This window comes from Lissotriton vulgaris, chromosome 3_1, assembly GCF_964263255.1.
Source record: "Lissotriton vulgaris chromosome 3_1, aLisVul1.2, whole genome shotgun sequence".
In the NCBI taxonomy this organism is placed as follows: Eukaryota; Metazoa; Chordata; class Amphibia; order Caudata; family Salamandridae; genus Lissotriton; species Lissotriton vulgaris.
This window is the reverse complement of record NC_141689.1, coordinates 545,039,893-545,059,497: the sequence shown is the minus strand read 5'-3', so window position 1 is coordinate 545,059,497 and position 19,605 is coordinate 545,039,893. Positions and strand designations below refer to the sequence as shown.

At 54.3% G+C, this 19,605-nt stretch overlaps 1 protein-coding gene across 1 annotated transcript in view; it reads left to right on the top strand.

Moving 5' to 3' along the window:
* Positions 1–19,605, top strand: part of BDP1 (BDP1 general transcription factor IIIB subunit) — a 1,412,545-nt gene that overhangs the window by 971,588 nt on the left and 421,352 nt on the right. The window contains exon 31 of the mRNA XM_086960808.1: positions 14,883–14,966. Within this exon, the coding sequence (XP_086816934.1) occupies positions 14,883–14,966 (84 nt within the window). The remainder of the gene's footprint in view (positions 1–14,882; positions 14,967–19,605) is intronic.

The window sequence follows — 19,605 nt, the reverse complement described above, 5'->3', positions numbered from 1 at the left end:
GGTCAGCCAAGGGTTTATAAGGATGGGGAGCACTAGGCCCTCCTTCAGGCAGTCCGGGATCTCGCCTTGACGGAGAGAGGCGTTGATGATCTTGGACCAGAGCGGTGCTAATGAGCCTATAATTTCTTTAGAGAAGTTAGGGGGGAGGGGGTCATTGAAGTGGTTTGTGGGTTTAATGGTCGAGAGAGTGTTGAGGATGGTAATGTTATCGAGGGGTGTGAATTGACTCCAAGAGCCATTGTTTTTAGGAGAGAAAACAGACTGGCTGGGCGGGGGCATGAAGAGGGAGGAGGCAGGAGGGGGTTGAGAGTAAGAGTGTAGCAGACCTTAGATCAGATTCGATCTTGTTCGACTTTTCTAGGAAGAAGTCAGCAACCACTTCGCAGTTTGGCTGCGGACACGCAAAGTGCTGAGATTGGGTGGGTGCGTTGTTGGATTGTGTTTTAATCAGCTCAAATAGTCGTTTCGGGTGATTTCTTGCTTTGTCAAGTTGGGCTTTGAAGAAGGAAAGTTTTGTGGCTCTAATGAGTTTGTTGTATCTACTGTTTTTGAGTCTTAGGATTTTTAGAAGATCTGTGTAGGGAGTGAATCTCCAAGTGGGTTCAACTAGTCTAAGGCTGCGTCTGTCCGCTTTAAGGCTGTCGTTGAATTATATGTCTTATCTTCACTGGCATTGATTGCATACCCGATTTGTGTTCTTGAATAAAATATTAAATAAAGTTTCTTTAAAAAAAAAAGAAAATAAAAAAAGATTTTGAATGATGCTGCCAAAAATATTATAACTTCAACACAGACGCTGCTGTGTCTTGCCTTTGATAAGAAGCTACCTTCCCATGAATATCGAGATTCAATCAATCAATCAATCATTCAATCAATCAATCAAACATATGTAGAGCGCGATACTCACCCGTGAGGGTCTCAAGGCGCTAATGGGGTGGGGAAGCAGCTACTGGTCGAACAATCTGAAAGAGTCACGTTAGTGATAGATTCCTTACCTTAGAATATCCCCAGGCGTCAGACTGGATCCGGAAACTTTTGCGTAGCAATACCCCTGCGCGCCGGTAGGCGTCGTCTGCGGCTCCGCGTCCGTCGTCGGCGTCGTGAGCGCCGGGATGACGTCGTCGGAGTACTTAGACGGCGCCCATGCGCGCTGACGTCAGTTCTTCTTTTTTCCGCGCCAGCTAGCGCAGATCCGGAAGAAGCTCTACCCCCAGTCACTTTTTGACTGAAAATTTTGATCCTTTTTGATCTTCTCTTTAGTCGACTATCTCGACTATCGGTGCCAGGGATGCCCGGGTTCAAGCCTTGTTCGAAGTGCGGCCGACTCATGTCGGTCACGGACCCCCATCGCCGGTGCCTGAAGTGCTTAGGCCTCGACCACGACGATCGATCCTGCTCCGACTGCCGGGCCCTGACGTCGAAGGCTAGGCGGGAGCGGTCCCGCAAGCGTCTCGAGCTGAGGCAGTCGGCCCCGCGCCGCTCCAGGTCCCGGTCCCGGTCCCACGGGAGGTCGAGGGACAGGTCGCGAGGTCGGAGTCATCGACGTTCCGGGAGTGGACACCGATCGTCTGGTTCCAAGTCCTCAGGTAAGAGGCATGAGAGGTCGGAGCGACACCATCGATCCTCCGACCCGCCCCGACGCTCGCACGATGCGGCCGGGGACTCGGGCGACACCGCCCACGCGGCTCCGCGGGAGTCACAAGCGTCGCCGCCTGCCCCACACCTTCGGGTCCCTGGGCACGGCGCGTCGCAGGAGGAGGTCGAGAGGTACCTCATGGCCATGAGGGCCCTCCCTCCTCAGTCGGTTCCCGTGGCGCCTTCGGGCCGATCGGTTCCGTCTGGAGGTCCTTCCGGGTCGGGCGCTTCGGCCCCGACGACGTCGGGTGCTTCGGCCCCGGCGCCGCTGGCGACTTCGGTCCCGGCGCCGCACGACCTCGCTGGATCCGGCTCCGGATCCGGGGCCTCGACGGTCGACCTTACGACCTCGCCGGCGCCGTCCCTTCAGGTGTCGTCCCCGGCAGCCGATGTGGTTGCCGCCCCCACTGTTTCCTACGGTCCTACTCAGGAGTCGGAAGGGCGCCGCTGGGCGCCGATTCCGTCGGCCTTTGGAGACTTTTATCTCCACGAGCAGGCCCTGGCTGTTGATCCTGGTCTCCAGGAGCCGGGTGACGAGGAGCAATGGGAGGGGTCCGAGGACCCTCTGGCACGTGATTGCCAGTCGCAGCAGGACTGGACATATGAGCTTGGGGAGGCCAGTGGTATTGACACCTCGCCAGACACTGGATTTACGTCGCCCCCGACTGTGGCTTCGGAGGCGGGTTCTGCTTACAGTGTAGTGTTGACGAAGGCAGCTAAGGCCTTAAACCTTCAGCTCCCCGTCGCGGCCGTGAGGACTAATCTCCTCACCGAGGTCCTCAAACAGCAGTCAGGCTCCGCGGAGCCCCTCCTGCCGTTCAATGAGGCCTTGTGTGACGTTCTTCTGGGCACTTGGTCCAAGCCCGCCACAGGCCCCCCTGTGGACAGGAACGTGGCCAGACGCTACCGCCCGGCACCGGGCGACCCATGCTTTTTGTCCACCCATCCCACCCCCGAGAGTCTGGTCATCCAGGCCTCAAACTCCCAAACCGCATTCCCGTCGGCCCCGCCCGACAGGGAATCCAAGAGATATGAACAGTTCGGGAAGAAGGTTTTCTCGTCTGTGAGCTTAGGGCTGCGGTCTGTGAACACCGCCTGTCTCTTGGGCCGCTACACCCACACCCTGTGGGACACGGTTGCGGAGGTGCTGCCTAGATGCCCGGAGGAGGTCCAGGCTAAACTCAGCCAAGCCCTGGCGGACGGCCGAGATGCAGCACGCTTTTCTATCCGGTGTGGGCTGGATACTACGGACTCACTGGGCAGGGCGATGGCAACGACGGTGGCGGTTCGACGCCACGCCTGGTTGAGGTCCGCCAATTTCTCGGCCGATGTCCAGGCCACCCTCCTGCACATGCCGTTTGATGGCCGTCGCCTCTTCGGCGACTAGGCAGACCATGCGCTGGAACGTTTCAAGGACTCCAGGGCCACGGCCAAGTCCTTGGGCCTTACGGCCCCACGCCAGCAATCGGGTGCCTTTCGCTCCTTTCGTGGCCACGGAAGGGGCGCCCCACCACGTACCGTCAGCCACGCGCCGCAGAATGTACAGCAACGCGGTGGGGGACGTGGGAACCGCCGTGGCGGTGGTCGGGGACAGCGGCGAGGCCAGTCCACACCTCCCTCAGCAGCCCCTGCCTCAAAACCTTCCTAGTCCGAGTTTTCAGGCCCATGTGACGCCTGTGGGAGGCAGGGTTCGCCATCACCTCTCCCACTGGCATACAGTCACTTCGGACAGGTGGGTGCTGCAAATTGTCCGAAGGGGCTTCTCCCTCCCCTTCGAGTCATCCCCTCCATCCATGCCACCTCAATACCACCGTGGTCGGGGGATCACTTGCAACTTCTGCGAGAGGAGGGTTCGGCCCTCTTGGCCAAGGGGGCCATCGAGCGCGTTCCTGGGCCAGAAGTAGGACGTGGTTGTTACTCCCACTACTTTCTGGTACCCAAGAAGGGCAAAGGGGGCCTACGCCCTATCTTGGATCTGCGGAACGTCAACGGCTTCCTCCGGACGGAGAAGTTCAAGATGCTCACTTTGGCTCAGGTCCTGGCTGCCCTGGACCCAGGAGACTGGATGGTAGCGTTGGACTTGCAGGACGCCTATTTCCACATCCCCGTCCTGCCGGCCCATCGGCGTTACCTGCGGTTCACGGTAGGCCAAGAGCACTTTCAGTTTACCGTGCTCCCCTTCGGCCTTACCAGCGCCCCACGGGTGTTCACGAAGGTGATGGCGGTGGTCGCAGCCCATCTGCGCAGGCAGGGGGTATCAGTCTTCCCCTACCTCGACGACTGGTTGTTGAAGGCGGGCTCGCCCCAGACAGTCGTCAGCCACCTCCAGACTACGGCCGACCTCCTGCACTTGCTGGGGTTCTCCTTCAATGTGCCGAAGTCACACCTGTGTCCCTCTCAGAAGCTCCTCTTCATCGGAGCGGTTCTCGACTCGGCGCAGTTTCGGGTTTACCCACCCGAGCAGCGGGTTCGGGATATTCAGGCTCTGGTTCCCATCTTCCAGCCGTTATCCCGGGTCTCGGTCAGGTTGACGCTGCGGCTTCTGGGACTGATGGCCTCCTGCATCCTTCTGGTGCGTCACGCCAGGTGGCGGATGCGGGCTCTGCAGTGGGACCTGAAGTTTCAGTGGGCCCAGCATCAGGGCAACCTGTCCGATCATGTCCTGATCTCGGAGGGCACTGCGAGACAACTGCAGTGGTGGCTCACGGACCGCGACTGGGTCAGTGGCAGACCCCTCTCCCTCTCCCTACCCCAACCGGAGCACGTAGTTGTGACGGACGCGTCCCTCCAGGGCTGGGGAGGCCACATGGGAGAGGCGGAGATCAGAGGCCTCTGGTCTCCGGCGGAGTCCCAGCTCCATATCAACCTTCTGGAGCTGCGGGCGATTCGTCTAGCACTGAAGGCATTCCTCCCCTCTGTCCGGGGGAGCGTAGTGCAAGTGTTCACCGACAACACCACCGCCATGTGGTACTGCAACAAGCAAGGCGGGGTGGGGTCGTGGACCCTCTGCCAGGAGGCTCTGCGCCTCTGGCAGTGGCTGGAACATCAGGGCGTGACCCTGGTGGTTCAACACCTGGCAGGCTCTCTGAATGCCAGGGCGGATGAACTCAGCCGCCGGTGCATGATGGATCACGAATGGCGTCTGAACTCGGACGTGGCGCAAGGTCTCTTTCGGCAGTGGGGAGAGCCTAGGTTAGATCTATTCGCCACAGAAGAGAACGCACAATGTCATCAGTTCTGCGCGTTGGAATTTCCAAGGCGGCACTCGCTCTGAGACGCTTTTCGTCGCGAGTGGAGCTGCGGTCTGTTGTACGCCTTTCCGCCTATACCACTTCTGCCCAGAGTGCTGAAGAAGATCAGGCGCGATCGGGCCCAGGTCATCCTTGTGGCTCCGGACTGGGCACGAAGATACTGGTATCCCGAGCTACTCAGCATGTCAGTCGATCCCCCGATTCGTCTGCCTCTTCGGGAGGACCTTCTGTCGCAGCAGCAGGGGACGGTCCTGCACCCGAACCTGTCCAGTCTCCACCTACAAGCTTGGAGATTGAGCGGCGGCAGTTGAGGCCATTTGACTTGCCTCCTGAAGTCTGTGATATCATTCTGGCAGCCAGGCGTCCCTCCACAAAGTCGGTATACGCCTGCCGGTGGAACAGATTTGTGGCATGGTGCACAGCAAAGGCTGTGGATCCTCTCTCGGCACCCCTTTCGGAAGTGCTGCTCTTTCTTCTTTCCCTATTCCAGCAGGGCTCTGCTCTGGGCACTCTTAAAGGGTACCTTTCTGCTCTATCAGCCTTCTTGAGGCTACCAGATCAGCCTTCTTTATTCAAGTCCCCTATTGTAAGTAGATTTCTGAAGGGCATCACGCACATGTTCCCTCCTGTTCCCTTCGTGATGCCCCAGTGGGACTTGAATCTTGTTCTCACTTATCTGATGTGTGCTCCCTTTGAGCCACTGCATAACTGTCCTCTTCGTCTCCTTATTCTAAAGACTGCCTTCCTGGTTGCCATCACCTCTGCCAGGAGAGTGAGTGAGCTCCAGGCTCTTTCTTCTTCTCCACCTTTCCTGTCTATTCACCCTGACAAGGTGGTGTTACGTACACGACCTTCCTTTCTGCCCAAGGTTGTTACGGCCTTCCACATCGGGCAGTCCATTACCTTGCCCACTTTCTTTCCGCCTCCGCATCCCTCGAAGGAGGAAGAGAGGCTCCACCGCCTGGATCCAAAACGTGCGCTCTCCTACTACCTAGATCGCACACGCCAATTCCGGGTGGATGACCAACTCTTTGTTGGTTACGTGGGCGCAAAGAAGGGTAAGGCTGTGCACAAGAGGACCATCTCTCGGTGGATCATCTTGTGTATCCAAGCATGTTACTCCATGGCAAGGAAGGAGCCCCCGGCTGGATTGCGGGCTCACTCCACTCGGGCCACGGCAACGACAACTGCCCTGGGCCGCGGTGTCCCCCTGCAGGACATTTGCCAGGCAGCTACGTGGGCCTCGCTGCACACGTTCGCAAGACACTACTGCCTGGACAGTCAAGTCTGGAGGGATGGCTTCTTTGGCCGTTCCGTCCTCCGGGACTTTCTGGTGTGATATTGGTTCGCAGACCCACCACCGGGGTTGGTATTGCTGGGGTATCTATTCTAAGGTAAGGAATCTATCACTAACGTGTCTCTTTCAGATGCACAAGTTACTACTTGTGTAACGATATATCTGTAAGAGACATTAGTTAGTGATAGATTCCTTACCGACCCACCCATCCTCCCCGTTCTGCGAACCGATATTTAGGGTTAAGGTCATCCCCTTTCAGGGCCCTAGTTTCATGGCACCAGTGTTGGTTCTATCATGGCTCTGCGTATCTGGCGCGGAAAAGCTGTGTGTCAGAACTGACGTCAGCGCGCATGGGCGCCGTCTAAGTACTCCGACGACGTCATCCCGGCGCTCACGACGCCGACGACGGACGCGGAGCCGCAGACGACGCCTACCGGCGCGCAGGGGTATTGCTACGCAAAAGTTTCCGGATCCAGTCTGACGCCTGGGGATATTCTAAGGTAAGGAATCTATCACTAACTAATGTCTCTTACAGATATATCGTTACACAAGTAGTAACTTGTGCGCCAGGTCGTGAGAAGACTCCTCAAGGTCAGCAGCTCCTGAGTCTGACACAGGTGGGCGGGGAGGGTGTTCCATGTCTTGGCTGCGAGGTGGCAGAATGATCTGCCGCCGGTGGTCGTTTGGTGGATGGGTGGGACGGTGGCGAGGTCGGCGGAGCAAAGCTGGTGGTTCGGGGTGTAGACAGACAGTCGTCCGTTGCGTGCGGAGGCGTTTTGTATGCGTTGGAGTCTCTTATGAAGTGTGGCCGTGGTTCCTGCGTAGAGGGCGTTGCCGTAGTTCAGCCTGCTGATGACGAGTGCTTGGGTGACGGTCCTTCTGGTTTCGGTGGAGATCCATCTGTAGATCTTGCTGAGCATGCGGAGGGTTTTGAAGCAGGAGGAGGAAACAGTGTTAACTTGCAGGATCATAGAGAGCGTTGAATCCTGAATGAACTCCAGGTTGTGTGCGTGGGTGGTGGGTGTCGGGGCAGCTCCTAGCATAGCCGGCCACCAGAAGCCGTCCCTTTCCTAGGATGAGGACCCCAGTTTTGTCCAATTTCAGTTTCAGCCGGCTAGTTTTCATCCAGTCTGCGACAGCCTTCATTCTCTTGTGGAGGTTGGATTTGGTGGAGGCCTGGTCCTTGGTGAGGGAGAGGATCAGCTGTGTGTCGTTGGCATACGAGATGATGTTGAGGTGGTGTGCTCGGACGATGTTGGGGAGCGCTGCCATGTAGATGTTGAAAAGGGTCGGACTGAGGGATGATCCTTTGGGAAAGCCGCAGGTCCACAGACACGCCGTCGAGCTCTGGAATCTGCTCGACACAACGTCACCAGACGTCGCCTTCCTCACGGAAACCTGGATGAACGCCTCTTCAGCGCCCGACATAGCCATCGCCATCCCAGACGGCTACAAGATCAAAAGGAGGGACCGCATCAACCACACCGGAGGAGGCATTGCCATCGTCAACAGGAACACCATCCGCATCACGACCAACACCGACGACACCCTCGCAACCGCCGAGCACCTGCACTTTCAGGTCCACATCAACCCCAAGACCACCCTCAGAGGCACCCTCATCTACAGACCCCCGGGACAATGCACACAATTCAGCGAAGACATCGCCGACTTCATCAGCCCGCACGCCCTCTGCTCCGCTGACTACATCCTCCTCGGGGACCTCAACTTCCACATGGAGAACAATAACGACCGCAACACCACCACCCTGCTGGACAACCTCGCCAACCTGGGACTCAAGCAACTAGTGACCACCCCCACCTACTATGCCGGACACACACTCGACCCCGTCTTCTCATCCAGCAAGGACATCGCCTTCAGCCACACCACCGGACTCCACTGGACGGACCACAGCTGCGTCCACTTCAGCTTCGCAAGGACCACGATCCACCACCACCAGCAACAGGCTGCACGCAGGAGCTGGAACAAGATCACAGCCGACCAGCTCGCGTCCTCCCTGAGCATGAACCCTCCCACCAGCACAACGAACCCTAGCCAGGCGGCCACCAACCTCACGAAGTGGATCAGCGACTGCGCGGACGAGCTCGCACCCCCTGAGGACCCCGCCCAGCAGACCCGGTAGCAAGAAAGCCCCATGGTTCACCGACGAACTCAAGAGCTCCAAGAAGAACTGCCGAGCCCTCGAGAGAACCTGGCGCAGAGACCCAACACCGGACAACATGACTGCCCTCAAGCTCGCCACCCGAAAACACCACCAACTCATCCACGCCACCAAGAAAACTGCATTCAAGGAACGACTGGACAACAACGCACACAACAGCAAAGAACTCTTCAACATCGTCAAAGAGATCTCCAACCCCAACGCCGGAAACAACGACATCACCCCTTCGCAAGACCTCTGCAACTCCCTCGCCTCCTACTTCCACAACAAGATCGCGGACATACACAACAGCTTCAGCACTCAACCGACGAACACCACGACCGAACCACCGCCCCCCACCACCACCCTCCGCGCCTGGACTCCGATCAGCACCGAAGACACCGTCCGCACGATGAACTCCATCCACTCCGGATCTCCGACCGACCCCTGCCCTCACCACGTCTTCAACAAGGCCGATGCTGTCATCGCACCCCACCTGCGGGACATCACCAACACATCCTTCGACACCGCTTCCTTCCCGGAGAGCTGGAAGCAGGCCGAACTCAGCACTCTACTCAAGAAGCCATCGGCTGACCCCACCGACCTCAAAAACTACCGCCCCATCTCGCTGCTCCCGTTTCCTGCAAAAGTCATTGAGAAGACCGTCAACAAGCAGCTGGCCGCTTTCCTCAAGACGAACGGATCCCTTGACCCCTCGCAGTCTGGCTTCCGGGCCAACCACAGCACCGAGATCGCCCTGATCGCAGTCACCGATGACATCCGAGCGCTGCTCGACAACGGAGAAACAGCGGCCCTCATCCTCCTCGACCTCTCCGCGGCCTTCAACACTGTCTGCCATCGTACCCTAGTACAACGCCTCAGCAACGTCGGAGTCCAGGAGAAGGCACTGGAGTGGATCATCTCCTTCCTCGCCGAAAGGACACAGAGAGTCCGCCATTCTCCGTTCAGATCTGAAGCCACCGAAGTCATCTGCGGCGTCCCTCAAGGCTCCTCGCTCAGTCCAACCCTCTTCAACATCTACATGAGCCCCCTCGCAGACATCGCACGCCAGCACAACCTCAACATCATCTCCTACGCCGACGACACCCAGCTGATCCTCTCCCTTACCAACGACCCCGCCACTGCCAGAGCCAACCTTCACGAAGGGATGAAAGAGGTAGCCGAATGGATGAAGAACAGCCGCCTGAAACTGAACTCAGATAAGACGGAAGTCCTCATCCTGGGATCCTCACCCGCCGCTTGGGACGACTCCTGGTGGCCCCCCGCCCTAGGCAGCGCACCCAAACCAACAGACCACGCACGCAACCTGGGCTTCATCCTGGACTCCTCCCTCTCCATGACCAGACAAGTCAACGCCGTCTCCTCGTCGTGCTTCAACATCCTGCGCATGCTACGTAAGATCTTCCGGTGGATCCCCACCGAGACCAGGAAGACGGTCACCCAGGCCCTCGTCACCAGCCGTCTGGACTACGGCAACACCCTCTACGCCGGAACCACCGCCAAACTCCAGAAGAGACTCCAGCGGATCCAGAACGCCTCAGCACGACTCATCCTGGACATCCCCGGCCGCAGCCACATCTCCGGACACCTGAGAGACCTCCACTGGCTCCCGGTCAACAAGAGAATCACCTTCCGTCTCCTCACCCACACACACAAAGCCCTACATAGCCAAGGCCCAAGATACCTTAACAGCCGCCTCAACTTCTACGCTCCCAAACGCCAGCTTCGATCGACCAGCCACGCCCTCGCCGCCGTCCCCTGCATCCGTAGAGCCACCACAGGGGGACGGTCCTTCTCCTACCTCGCCGCCAAGACATGCAACTCCCTCCCCACCCACCTCCGCCTGACCCAGGACCACCTCGCCTTCAGGAAGCAACTCAAGACCTGGTTGTTCGAGCAGTAGCAGATCCCCCTCCCCTACCTCCCCCAGCGCCTTGAGACCCACTGGGTAAGTAGTGCGCTATATAAATGCGATGATTGATTGATTGATTGAAGGCTTTAGATCGGAAAGGGGGTGGCGGACACTCTGGGTTCTGCCGGTGAGGAAGGAGGTGATCCAGTCCAGCGTTTTGTCTCGGATTCCTGCGTCGCGGAGGCGTGTGCGCAGGGTGTGGTGGCAGACAGTGTCGAAGGCGGCCGAGAGGTCCAGGAGGATGAGGGCCATGGTTTCACAGTTGTCCTGTAGGGTCTTGATGTTGTCATTGGCGGCGATGAAGGCGGTTTCGGTGCTGTGGTTGCTGCGGAAGCCGGATTGGGAGTAGTCCAGGATATTGTTCTCCTCCAGGAAGTGGGTCAGTTGTCAGTTGGTGGACTTCTCAATGACTTTAGCCGGTAACGGGAGCAGGGAGATGGGTCGAAAGTTCTTGAGGTTCTTTGGGTCTGTCTTGGGTTTCTTGAGAAGTGCGTTGATCACAGTGCGTTTCTAGCTCTCTGGGAAGGTGGTGGTCTCGAAGGAGCTGTTGATGATCTTTTGGAGTTGGGGTGCAATGATGGAGCTTGCCTTGTTGAAGATGTGGTGGGGGCAGGGGTCGGAAGGTGAACCAGGTTGGATGGTGTTCATGATTTTGATGGTGTCTTCGTTGTTGAAGTGGTTCCAGAAGAGCAGGAGGTTGGTGTGTTTGGTGGGGGTTGAGTCAGAGCTGTCGGCGTCTGTTGTCGGCGCCTGTTGTCGGCGCCTGGGTGTCGAAGCTGTTGTGGATGTCTGCGATCTTGCAGTGGAAGAAGGTGGCCAGGGAGTTGCAGAGTTCTTGTGATGGCAGGACGGCGCTGGAGCTGGGGGTGACAAGTTCCTTCATGATGTTGAAGAGCTCTTTGCTGTTGTGTGCGTTGACGTCGTAGCATTCCTTGAAGGAGGTTCTTTTGGCGGATAGGATGAGTTGGTAGTGTTTTTCTCTGGCGTTCATGAGGGCAGCGTCGTTGTCTGGTGTCTGGTGATTGCGCTACTGCTTCTCGAGTCTTCGGCAGGTGTCCTTTGAGTTCTGGAGGTCGGCGTTGAACCAATGCCTCTCTTGTCGGTGCGCCTGTTGGAGGGTTACCTGATCGGGCGAGGGTGTTGGCGCAGTCGTCTATCCATTGTCTGAAGTTGTGTTGGTCTCGGAGGGCTCGGTGGAGGGTCTTTTTTGAATGTGGTGATGAGCTGGTCTTCTGTGACATTTTTCCAGCTGCGGTGTGGGATACAGTGCGGTTGGTTGTGCACGGTGTGTTTCTCGAAGGAGAAGTGGATGCAGTGGTGGTCGGTCCAGTCGAGTTCAGTGGTGTAGCTCAAGGTGACGTGGTCATTGGCGGAGAAGATGGGTGGTGCGTGTGTCCGGTGGAGTGGGTGGGTGTAGGGACGAGCTGTTTGAGTCCGAGGTTTTCGATCAGGGTTGTGGAGTTACTGTCGTTGGCGTTCTCGAGATGGAAATTCAGGTCTCCGAGGAGGATGTAGTCTGTGGAGTCAAGGACATGCGTGCTGATGAGGTCGGCAATGGATTAGCTGAACTGTGGTCGGGGTCCCAGGGGTCGGTAGACGAGGGTTTCTCTGAGGGTGGTGTTGTGATCGACGTGGACCTGGAACTGTAGGTGTTCGGTCAGGATGAGGGAGTCTTCGGTGTTGGTTGAGATTCTTATGGTGTTCATGTGGACGATGGCGATTCCTCCTCCTGGTTTGGTATTTCGGTCCCTACGGGTGATCTTGTAGCTGGCTGGGATAGCTATGGCTATGTCAGGCGCCGAGGAGGTGTTCATCCAGGGCTCTGTCAGGAAGGCGACGTCCAGGGTGGAGGAGTCGAACAGGTCCCAGAGTTCGACGGCGTGCTTGTGGACTCAGTGGGTGTTGAGAAGTATGCAGCTGAGATAGTTGTGGTCTGCAGTGTTGGGATGGGCAGGACGTGTGTGTCTGTGCTGGCTGGTGTAAGTGCAGATTCGGCAGGTGAAGGGTCTGTGGGTGAGCTTCGGGGTGGCCCGGAAGCAGGTTTAATTTCAGCCGGCGTTGACTGTGTGGAGGGTGGTGGCGTCGTAGCTGCTTCGGGAGTTGTGGTGGTCGCCGGAGCCAGGGGGTCTGGCACTGGGTGTGGTCCAGGTGCAGACGGGCTTGCCTTAGGCGCGGACGCGCGCCCGCTGCACAACCGCGCAGAAGTCTACATAAGAAGGGGAGGGGACCGGAGCAGAGGGAGGGGTGGGAGCGGGCTGGATCGGTGAGCGGAGCCGTAGGGGGAACAGCGCCGGGAAAAACAGCAATACACCGCAGAATACAGTAATCAGAGGAACAGTAAAATAAAAAGAAAAGAAAACCAATATGAAGTGCTGTCAAGCGGGGGGCCTCTGAGCACAGCGGGTGAACAGCAGGGTGGAGCAGCGGCGCCGGGACGGACTGCTGGCTCGAACCCTGAGCGGGGACACGGAGGTGACTGGCAGACAGGCGAGGCTGCTGGGGAGAGTGCTGGCCCTGATCCAGCGGTCAAGGCTTCACACGCGCTCCCCTGCAGCAGTTGCCATTAGGAGGGGAGAGGGGCGAGGGGCAGGAGCAGAAGGAGGGGGCGAGAGCGGGCTGGATTGGTGGGCGGGCCGCAGGGGGAGCAGCGTCGGAAAAACGGCTACACACAGCGCAAAATACAGTAATCAGAGGAACTGAGGAACAGTAAAATAAAAATAAAAGTAAACAGATACGAAGTGCTGTCACGCGGGGGGCCTCTGAGCATAGCGGACGAACATCAGGGTGGCGCAGCGGCGCCGGGATGGACTGCTGGCTCGAACCCTGACCTGGAACACGGAGCTCGGGCAGGAAACTGGCAGACAGGCGAGGCTGCTGGGGAGAGTGCTGGCCCTGATCCAGTGGTCAAGGCTTCACAAGATTAAACCAAAGGAGTTCAGAAGGAATGTTCCTTCCAAAGTGAACAACCTTTGGAAACATTTCCACAAAAGCCAGCCGAGCTGATATTTTCAGATCTTTTGTGTTAAAGACATAGAGGGTCAGTCTTGAGTAAGGGAAATTGTGTGCTTATGTGACAGTTCTTGAAAGATTCCAGGGATTAATTTGATTGACACAAATGTTAGTTACCTTTCATTACAAAAATGCTTGTTTTGCAACAACAAGATAATCTTGGGATAAGAGGCATTGATGTAATCATTCCACAAAATAATACAAAAGGGACAAATTTGATTGACATGTTAGAAAAGGGGCATCACCTCTGCTCTCCTGCTCAAGAATTCGACTGTCATTGTCGTACAGTATTTGAGAAGATTGAGGAGGTCTTCGCCGTTCACATTGAAGTTCTTGGCGCTCAAGTAGAAATTCTACCCAAGTGGTAGCTCACGCTCCCCAACTTACCATTCGCGAGTGCGTGCGAGGAAAAAACTCTGTTGCACTATGCGGAGTGGAGTTTTCATCACTCCGCGAGCTCCACAGAGTGCAAAAACTCTGCAAACTCCACAAACGGAGCGGAGTTTACCGCCCAGGCCTAGTAACAGCTACCCTACTTGCCCCCAATAGCCGTGTCAGACCTGTTAAATCCCTATTCAGTCTTAAATTGAAAGCATGATTTGGAATAAAGCTGATCTCTAACACTATTTTTCCTGTTTTAAAGATGCTCACATTTTGTGTCTTCTTCAGCAGACCGCATCAACTCAGGGGGATCACTTTTTTGACTCCTAATCCCCAAACATGGATTGTGATAATGAATGTAAGATTAGGATGACTCCTTTTTTTGTTAGCTGATATATATTGATTAAATCTTCAACTATTATAAGTAAGTTTAAGTTTTCACAGGTAGATAGTCCTAAAAGCATTCCAGTTATTTTCAGACTCGCTCATGGTATTTTGCGTTATTTTTTTTAAATCATTAAGAATCTGTGTTAATATTGAATTCATGCCCCCTCATGGTAAGGGAGCATAATTATACAGATTTATACTATGGGTTCTTTGAATCAAGCAGACAGTTAGTAGAGGCTAACACACTCGAGATAAGGTTTGTAGGACTTAAAGTAAATGCCTTTGCTCACATCTTAAGAATTTGAAATGCCTTAAAATGTGCCTTAGCCATTGGTGTAAAGCAGGCCCCTGTTGTGCAGGGGTGCCCCCCTCCCCCCAATTAAGGCCAATGATTTTCGATGAGATATGGGCCACTCACGAAATCTGCTGGCCAGGCATCAGGTTGTTTTACACCACTGGCCTTACCAGATACTTTGAGTAGCCCTATTGCCAGGGAACTAGATTCCAATAACTATGCCTGTTTTACTTACACAAATACCCAAGAACATGCAGCATTCCTGGAGGTGGAGCTGTTAAAAAAAATTAAAATTGAAACATCATCTCTAAAAATGCCAAGCTAGTCTTGAGTAATACCACGAGCAAACTATTCTCGTTCAAGAATAAGGGCCCAGGTGCCAGGTGTTGCAACGTTAAAACACATTAAAGATGGAGAAATATGCATTGAAGTAAATGGCGCTGTTACAAGTCAGACATTTGTTCTTAGTTACTGATTCAGAAAAATGTAATTTAGGTGCAAACTTTCTCATAAATTAATGCTTTTATCTTTTGCAGAGACTGTTGATGTGAGCACCGAAGCAGCCCTCGCGTTACTTGCAATTGGAGACCCAGCATTACAGGCCAGGTTTAGCACACAGGGTATGATCAGCATTCTTTACTTTTTTTTAAATAAAACAAAGCACACTTTTAAATGTTGGTTATTTGTACCTCCATACGTAACTTTAGCAGAGTTTATGGAACTAGAACATGTAGTGAAAATGTTGGGACAACCAACATTGTAGGGTCATTGTAGGTAGGTTCTAATTGATGCCTTCTAAAACCAGTCCCAATATCATGTATTTCACTATATCTAGTACTTCACTATATCTAGTAATCTCTACTTAAGAACTGTTTAACAGCTTCAATTTTTATGTGTGCTGTATATTTTTCTACATTTCATCAAGGTGTTTTTATAAACCATTCTGTATCCAGACTTTAAAAAAAAGTTATTACTTTATTTATTCAAGTTGTCATGACAACTGATGAAGTCATCATTGCAGTAAAACAGCATATGACATGGTAAATAAAGAAATTGAGCAATCACATAGCACATGCAGGATCAGTCGAGATATGACAGTAGTGCAGAGGTTCATCAGAGGCACAGTAATACATAGCATAACACCCAACATAAAATTATCATATGGAGGTACACAGGTGTACATAATTAGTGTAAATTAGCACATCTTATAGAATTCCCGGAAGGGATGAAGCATAGGGATAGCATAGCCATCAATCAGGATTTAGCTTTGACAAGTAGTAGCGCAGGGGCGGCAGTGTTGTAGCTTAAGTTCCGGACAAATGCTCACACAGTGATAGATCCTTCAACCAATTGTGAAATGTCAGTTCCCACCTGCTGCTCCAATGGATTGCAATCCTGCGCCTACCCAAATGCAAACCGGTAGTAGTAAACTTCCAAAATGTTTTTGGTACCTCTTTTACGTAGCCCAACAGAAACATCATAGGAAAAAAAGGGGGAAGGTATTTTCAGTCATAGCAGGGCTGCAGTGACGTGAGTCCAAAACAATGCCACCGCTCTGCAAGATCAGGCCAAGGGAAAATAGTCAGCCCCCAAAGCGCCACTGCACCTACACCTGGGATCTTCAGTGTGATAGTTACGATCAATAACTGTAGGTGAGAGATAGGCCCGCACCAGAAATTTGTAATGTATGAGGCGGTACCTATCATTAGGGAACACGTTCTTGGTCTGTTGACAACAATATTACCACTTGTTGTCAAATATATCATGGCTGAGATCCCTCTCCTACGCCACCTGGGCCTTGGGGATCTCCGTGACCATGGTATCCATCACTACAACATATAATCTTGTGCTAAGCCTAAATGAAGAGCAGTACAGTCAGACCAAGCCACACAAAGGGGTTCCTCTGGGAATGTAGAATAAAGGTCGAGAACAGCACGTGAGGTCCCACCATACAACAGGATCTTCAAACAGTGTAGCAGATGAGTCACCTAGATATTCACATTATGATTTAAACTTATGATCTATAAAAAAAATCACACTTTTGTTTTGATGTAGTTTTTTTCAAGAGACAGTAAAAGCTCTGGGGTATGGTTAAACCGTGACCAACAGCACTATTTAATAGGTATTTGAGGCGAGTATGGGGCACAAACACCACAGAGTACAGAGAGCCTATTCCAGGCTCAAACAGTTCATCAAACAGTGTGAATTTCCTGGCAAGGTCTTCAAAGCGGCTCAAAAGGAGCCACAGAAAGTGGAGTGGGAGAAATCATGCCACATTCTATGACAACATGTGGGGCAAGCCTGCTGTTATGAAACCAATGATGAATGAATTGCACCATTGCCACTAATTATGCACTTGGAAGTTGGGGGCCGCAAAGCCCTCTTTCTGATATGGAAGCTGTAATATGTGCTATCCCAATCCTGGCTGTCGGCCTGCCCACGCTTCTTTAATCATAAAGGAGCGCAATTGAGCAATAAAGGCCTTGTTCAATGGGATGGAGATGTTCTGAAATAAATGAAGTAATTTTGGCAAGACAATAATTTTCATTAAAGCAGCTCTGCCCGCCAAAGAGAGTGGCAGAGTAATCTAACAATCTAAATGGGATTTCAGGGTCTCCATGTAGCGGCCTCAATTTTCCATAAGAATAACCGGGATATCCATATGGTAATAAAAATACCCAGATACCGTATTGGGTCCGGCTGGCACTGCACCGGTATGATATGTCTGGACGAGTAGTGGCTTGCCGGCGGAATTTTATAAAGCCTACTCCGACATCTTGCTCCCGCCGTTATTAAATATCTGAAAGAGACACCTTAGTGATGGATTCCTTACCTTAGAATATCCCCAGGCGTCAGACTGGATCCGGAAATTTTTGCGTAGCAGTACCCTTGCGCGTCGGTAGGCGTCGTCTGCGGCTCCGCGTCCGTTGTCGGTGTCCTGGGCGCCTTGATGACGTCGTCGGAGTACTTGGACACTGCCTCCGCGTGCTGACGTCAGTTCTTTTTTCCGCCCCAGCAAGCGCAGATCTGGAAAAAGCAGTACTTTAGTCACTTTTTGACTAGACTTTTTGATCCCTTTTGATCATTTTTCTTGAGTCTTGCGACTCCGGACGGTGCCGATAGGGATGCCAGGTTTCAAGCCTTGTGAGGATTGCGACCGACTAATGTCGGTCACCGACCCTCACCGTCGGTGGCTCCACTGTCTCGGCGTCGACCACGACGACAAGACCTGCCCCGACTGCCGGGCCCTGACTTCGAAAGCTAGGCGGTAGCGGTCCGGCAAGCGACTCGAACTCCGGCAGTCGGCCCGCGCCGCGAGAGGTCCCGATCCCACCGGAGGTCGAGGGACAGGTCGTGGGGTAGGAGCCATCACAGCTCCGAGAGTCGACATCACTCCTCCGGGTCGAAGTCGTCGTCAGGTAAGCACAAGAAGTCGAAGAGACGTCATCGCTCTTCTGACTCCCCCCGACGCTCGCGCGATGCGGCCGGGGGTTCGGGTGACACCGCCACGTGGCTCCGTCAGAGTCTCGGGCGTCGCGGCCTGCTCCACACCCTCCGGTCCCTGGGCAGAACGCAACGCAGGGGGAGATCGAGCGCTTCCTCATGGCCATGAGGTCCCTATCTTCCCCGAAGGGCTCCGCGACGCCTTCAATCCCAGCGGACCCGTCTGGAGCCCCTAGCTTGTCAGGGGCTTCCACCCCGACGCCGCCGGTGCCTACGGGCCCAGCGCCGCAGGGACCCACTGGATCCGCTTCGGGATCCGGGTCGTCGCCGTTTGACCTAACGACCTCACCGGCGCCGGTCCCTCAGGTGTCACCTCCGGCGCGGTCCCTGATGCCTCCCTCGCTCCGGTTCGGGCGTCGGATCGGCGCCGCTGAACGCCGCTTTCGACGCCGCTTGGGGAGTTTACCTTCTATGAACCGGCCCCATCGTTTGACAACCCTGATTATCGGGGGATGAGTGATGAGGAGTATTGGGAGGGGTCTGAGGACCCTCTGACACGAGAGTGTCAGTCTCAAGAGGACTGGACAGGTGGACTTGGGGATGCCAGTGGTCTGGACACCTCACCAGACACTGGCTTTGTCTCGCCTCCTACCGTGGCTACGGAGGAGGGGCAACCTACAGTGTGGTGTTGATGAGGGCGACCAAGGCCTTGGGCCTTGAGCTACCCGTCGTGGCCGTGAGGACTAACCTCCTCACTGAGGTCCTTAAACCGCAGTCCAGCTCGGCCGAGCCTCTGCTGCCGTTTAATGAGGCCTTGACCGAAGTTCTTTTGGGCACTTGGTCCAGGCCCGCTACGGGTTCGCCCGTAGATAGGAACGTGGCCAGACGCCACCGCCCGGCCCCGGGCGACCCACGTTTCCTGTCCACCCACCCCACCCGAGAGTCTGGTCATCCAGGCTTTGAAATCCCAGACCGCATTCCCGTCGGCTCCGCCGGACAGGGTATCCAAGAGGTATGAGCAGTACGGCAAAAAGGTATTCTCATCCCTTAGTCTGGGACTTCAGTCTTCCAACACCGCATGCCTCTTGGGCCGCTACACCCACTCTCTGTGGGACACGATCGCGGAATTGCTGCCAGAGTGTCCATTGGAGGTGTTAGAAGTTGGCCTGATATATGATGCTCACTAGTTCTAGTGATCACCTTGTATTAGTCCAAACAACCCTTATGGTTATTGGTTGTAAGTCAACCTTATAGACCAGCTATCCTAATGGTAGCATGGACAGAGCAGTCTTAGGCTAAACTCTTTTGGCATGTGAAGCCAGCTGTTTTACCACATATAACCCCTTGAATACCAGATGAAAGGACACCACACAAGTTGTTATGATAATAAACAATATATTTATTACTAACAAACATCTCTGAACTCTTTATGAGTTCAGAGGGCTAAGCACATAAGAATACTCTTCAGAAAAATACAGTAAGTCGCACAATTACAATGGTGCCCTAGGGGCACGACAAACCATATACTAAGTAAATGGGTTAAGTAGAACGATAGAAGAAATGAGTATGCCCAGAGTCTGTAGAATCGCTGGGGCTACACTACCCTAACCTTAGGTAAGGAGCAGGAGGCCCACGGGACGTGTGTGCAGTTCTAGAACACACACGCGGGTTTCAATGCAAAGTCAATGGGCACGAAAAATTTAAAAATAGGTGAGTAAGGACAGTTCCGACTGGTTGAGACTAAAACTACAGGATACCTGGACACTAGGAGAGTCGATCTACCTATGAGCACCGAAATGCTCTCGTTACCTCACC